At 38.3% G+C, this 5,599-nt stretch overlaps 1 protein-coding gene across 2 annotated transcripts in view; it reads left to right on the top strand.

The window, feature by feature from the left end:
- fig4a (FIG4 phosphoinositide 5-phosphatase a) overlaps positions 1–5,599 on the top strand; it is a 56,615-nt gene that overhangs the window by 37,765 nt on the left and 13,251 nt on the right. For both annotated transcript variants that reach the window (XM_032543228.1, XM_032543230.1), the window contains 3 exons: positions 1,247–1,394; positions 1,614–1,697; positions 3,680–3,878. In XM_032543228.1, the coding sequence (XP_032399119.1) occupies positions 1,247–1,394; positions 1,614–1,697; positions 3,680–3,878 (431 nt within the window). The remainder of the gene's footprint in view (positions 1–1,246; positions 1,395–1,613; positions 1,698–3,679; positions 3,879–5,599) is intronic.

Genomic DNA, 5,599 nt, shown 5'->3' with positions numbered 1-5,599 from the left:
GGCGTTAAAGGATATATCCTGATCAAAAATAACTCATAGATTTCTGACAGTAGTGCTGGAGGCCAGGGCAATGCCATCCAGAGTAGCTATATCCCTCGATAATGAAGTTCGGAGGTGTTTAGGGCCAAGCACAATAACTTCACTTTTTTTTTTTCACAGTTTAACATCTGAAAATTTTAAGACATCCATGATTTTATATCATTTATGCATGCAAATTTAGCTAACTGACCGGTTCCGTCTGGCTTGATTGATAGATATAATTGGGTGTCATCCACATAACAATGGAAGTTATTTGAGTGTTTCCTTATAATATTGCCTTGAGGAAGAATATATTAGTAGAATAGAATTGGTCCAAGCACTGATTCTTGTGGAACGCCATGGCTAACTTAAGCGTACATGGAGGATTTATTATGTACCATCATCAAAGGAGGCAATGAAATAGCTAAACATTTGACACAGAGCAAGAGATAGCAGAAGAGGGACAGGAATTGGCCATTGCTAATGGCTAAGCTGAAGTAGCTAACAGTATTCTAACAATTGAGATCAGCGAGGTAGTTGCTGTAAGATCATGAAACTTTAAGTGCTTGAGTATAATTAGTGTTTAAATACAATTGGGCACTTAGCCACCAGATTTACGCAACAAAGCAGTGTTGTGTAAGTTCTTGCTGGAGCAGAAAAGTACCGTCCGTGAATTAAACAAATGCTTATGCCTATGACCCTTTTGATGCGGGCTCTAAGCGAAGCAAGTGTACTTTAATGCACAACACTTATCTCCAATTCCAGTCACTTAGCCACCAGATATAAACAATAAAGCAGAGTTCAGTACGTTTTTGCTGGAGCAGAAAATTGGAGCACCGGAAATGAGACAACACGCTTACTGTGAACGTCAGCACGTCCAGGAAAGGCGTAATAGAGGAAGCTACAGATTAATGCCTTAATCTATTTTATATAGGTATAACAATAAAGATAAAGGTTTTAAAGATTGCACCTTCCTTTTAATGCAGAGATTTTTAAGGGAAACGAAAAAGGGATTTTCCTGAAACAGCGGGCCAATGAGAGCAAATTGCGTATTTGCAGATTTGATAAACTAGGCAGTATTTATGGTAGAACAACAGTGTATGGGAGATCATTATCATAATGAAAAAGCATGTCACCCTGGGCATTGTTGTGGCTCATGACTTGATCTTAAAGTATGTAGAAACAATATCTTTTAACATGTGTGCTGTGTGCGCCTGTGTGGATGCAGTCCCATGTGAGGACAGCATGAAAAAGGTCAAAGTGAAGAGAGTGAACCGCTTTGAGGAGAGTATTGACATCTACACAGAATTCTTCAAACCTTATGAACTTACCGCCTTTGATGACACATTCTGCATCGCCATGACCAACTCTGCAAGGTGAATACACACACATAATAACCTCTTTACACATGAAAGATTTTGTTAAGATATACACACACTCACAAAAGAGTGAAATGTTTGTGTTGACATTGCCAAGTTGTATCAGATCCGGTAAACAACTTTGATAAATAGTGTACTAAACATTTATGAGCTGTTATTATGATGTTACTGCAGCATGTCAGCTAATGTGTTTCATTCTAATTTGTTGTCATAAAGGGAATTCATGCCCAAGACCGTTGGAGTGGATCCAAGCCCATTCACAGTTCGCAAGCCAGAGGAAACAGGAAAATCAGTGCTGGGGTGAGTGCATCTTAGACTATGTACATGTCCACGTGTTCTATTTTCTATTTTTATTGTAATGTAATACATCCCATGTCACTGTGCCCTTAAACACGTAGCTTCATTTGACACTGTGTCCTCAGGTCACCAAAACAAGGCTCTGTCCTTTCTCCTCTCTGTGTTTAGAAAGCACAGCGTTGCATTTACTTGGGGTAATCTCTGTGTGTGTATATATGTTTTAAAAATAATAATAATAATCACTCCTGCACACATACTATGAGAAAATGAATGTGCTAATGGCTCCAACGTGACTCCATATTATTGTTGCAGCACTGTGTGACCACTCTGATGTTCTGTACTGGTTCAATGATTTCCTTTTAATGCTTGTTCTTCATTCTTTGTTTGGATCCCCATTAGCTTTTACAAAGTGGTCGCTAGTCTTCCTGGGGTCCACACCAAGACTAACAATAAGAATGTGCAGCAATTTAAAATCACACAGTGTCGATAAAACAAGAAAAGGACAAATATAGAGATCAGAAAATAATTGAAATGAGTCTACAAATGAATGTATAGACAAGAGTAGCTTTCAATTAAAACAAAAAAAGGTTGTCACAAATAAATAGCAACAAAAACAAAATTCTCACAATCACAAAGTTGAGTCATCTGCATACATAACTACATTGGCATTTTTTCAACATATGGTAAACTATATATGGAAATAAAAAATGGATGTGCACCCAAGAACTCTGCAATATGTTGCATGTTTTAACCATTGTTCAACCATGTGTACTAATGCAGTGCGAGTTGAGTGCCCTGGTCTATAAGCATGCTTGTCCATTTCTATCAAAATAATTTAACATTTGATTAAAAATTATCTCTGTATGTTTACAGTAAAACCTACTTTTCCACCTTTACTATTAATCTTTAACATCATATTCACAAACGAGTCAGCATTAAATCTTTTATACAGGATGATCTGCAGTAACTCCTGACATGGATATTTTAGTCTATCTTGTTAAAAAAGTAAAATGATGGTCAGTGCATCCCACTGTCACTAATACGGCCTGTGTGCACAGCTAATGCATGTTGGTGAAAATATGATCAGTACATGTTAAAGTATTAACACCATCAATGGTTGATTAAATTCTTGTAGGTTGAGTCACAATCTTGGCAAGGTGTAAACATCTGCCATTGAATTAAATTTACGTAATGGACAATTTTTTAGAAAACCAGTCAATTCACCAAGATGGAAGGTATCCTTACTTTTATCTATCACTATATCTAGTTTCACACATTCTATTTAAATCATTTACATTAGAACTGGGTGGCCTGTATCAGCAGCCGTATCCATATTAGTTAAGGGCCAGACGGAATCTGCAGACACAGAATTTTCCATAGCACAACAATCTGTATTAGCCAATGCAGTACATTAGCCAGACCAATGTCCAGCTTTCAAAACATTTTGCTTATAACTGAAGTGGGCTTTTACCAGAACCGCCCATTAAAAACAAAACTGCAGAGAAAACGAGGTACATTCTGGCTGTACTTGCAGAAGCAAACACGTTTGGACTGGTTCTGAATGTTTTTGAGTGATCTCAAACTCAGAACATCCAGTGACTCACCCAGGCTTTTCTTGGCAGAGGTGGAAAACACTGATCTCCAGAAGGATGATAGTTGCAAAATTAAGGGGACACTTTAGACATCCTCAGTAGAAGGATGATTGGTCTAAGCTCTATCTTTTTCTTTATGACCATAAAGTTTGTTTCAGACATTAGTTTGCTGTGGATGTACATGGTACCATTGTTGCTGTGATGGGCTATTTAGTCTCTAAAAGCATTTAGATCCCATTGCTGGACCACATTTGAAATAATACACGATCTCAGAACCTAGAGATACAAATGTTCTTCAAAATTGTATATGACCGCTAATTGCATGCCAACTCATAGTGCATGTGTGTTATTGTGCATATGTTAATTGTTGTGGCCGTTTGTGGATATTTGCAGCAACAAGAGTAGTAAGGAGGAGACACTGCTACAGAGGAAGACTGCAGCCAGCGCCCCTCCTCCCCCGAGTGAGGAGGCTATTAGCAGCACATCGGAGGACGACTCCGAAGAGGACCGCGATGACGACGGATCCGTGTCCCAGCGTTCTACCCCAATCAAACTGCTAACAGAGTCTGGTGAAAGCAATCGCACACAGGAGGTAGGAAAACACAAAGCATCTAATGACCAATGTCTGGAGATGAACATATTTTCATCACGCAAACACATGTACACTGCAACAGTTATATACAGTACGAATTAAAACACTTCAAGGCGAAAATACAAGTAAAACTAAATCAGTGTCACTTAATTGTTTTACACAGAAGAAAACAAAGCAGCATATCAAATTAGATCCTCTAATTATTCAAGGATATGAAATCACCTCTAAGGACCTCAGGGAAATGTCATCGTAGTCCATGTTACCAGCTGTATTTTGAGCCCTAAAAGCTTTTGGGATTTCATTTTGAGTGTGTCACCCTAATTGTTTTTTTTCCTCTCCACTTCCCCGAGTCCCCAAAAGGAATTAGTTCTGTGTTTCTGTTTGCGTCACACCAAAGCGTAAATGTCAACTTAATCAGCCTAGACGACAGGGGTTTCCTGAGCCGAGGGTCTAAATGGTGTGGGTTTGTAGTAATGTTTTTTTTAGGGAGATTAAAAGAGAGGTAGAGTAATTGTCATAATTTCTTTCTTTTTTTTCCCCTCATCTCTTCGCATAATAAACTCTAAAGATGTGAAGAGAGTGAACCAAAACAGGGAAGTTGTAGGCCAGAAATCCCCAAAAATGAGCCAAACAAACGTGCATGCATGCGTCACTAATTATTCTGTCCAGCATTTGATAGAAACATTACTCCTTTTGGGTTACTATGTTTGCTTGTATTGTTTTCTTGGGAAATGTAGGGGAATGGTCGGTTCTTCAATGGCTTCCTCCTAAGGCCTATGAATCATTAAGTGTATGTAGGACGTGTGCTGTGGGATTTTGTTTGCTTTTAGGACTTCAGGTGATATGTGGTCACTTTCAGAAGCCATGCCTGCCTTAATGTTTTGATGTATTAATCTCCTTTTTGGGTTTCTTGTTGAGGTCAATGTGGAGGTCTGCTTTGACAATATCCATGCTTTTTTCTGGACAGATCTGAAAAGAGGTCGGTTGTTAAGCCTATGTTTTCTCGGTCTTCTTCTTATTTAAAATCTCATCATCTCATCTCTCAACTGTGCCTTTACCTTAATAGTTCACCACATGCTATAATATATAGTATAGGTGTGACATATTCCCAGAAAGCATCATCGGTTTAAGCCCCAGGTGGACTGGTCGCATGTTCATACCCAGTGGCCTAGATTCTGTACCACAGCAAGCAGAACGAGCACGTTAATCAGCACAGGTAGTAGGTCAGTGTGTCAACAGGATGAATCAAATTCACCAGACAATGACATCCTCTTTAGGGCTGCACAATTTGGAGAAAAAGTCATATTGCGAGTGAGATTTACAATACTGCGTTTGCAATATAATGGTATCATAAGTTTATCTGATTACCAAGGAAAATGCAGAAAATACAATTTTGAAATGAACCAAATGTCTGTCTTAATTTACTTATAAAATGACTGATTAACTTGTTCAGAGACACATTTGACATTTCCTAACCTGGTGACTCTACACCAAGCATAAATCATGTTTTAAAGGTGAAGGCTGTCCCTTCCGTCTCTGCGGTCTGCAATATGTGTACTAATGTTTAAGTAAGTGCGTGCATGCATGTTTCCACTTTCTCTCTGTTAAATCTTTAAGGCAAGGCAAGGCATTAAAGAGCAGTTAAAAAAAGGTCAAAATAAAATATGAAAACAAAAGTTACATTGCAGTATAAGAAATTAAACATTAAAGAGCAGTTAAAA

Source organism: Etheostoma spectabile, chromosome 18 (assembly GCF_008692095.1).
Source record: "Etheostoma spectabile isolate EspeVRDwgs_2016 chromosome 18, UIUC_Espe_1.0, whole genome shotgun sequence".
Classification (NCBI taxonomy): domain Eukaryota; kingdom Metazoa; phylum Chordata; class Actinopteri; order Perciformes; family Percidae; genus Etheostoma; species Etheostoma spectabile.
This window is presented reverse-complemented; position numbering and strand designations above follow the sequence as displayed.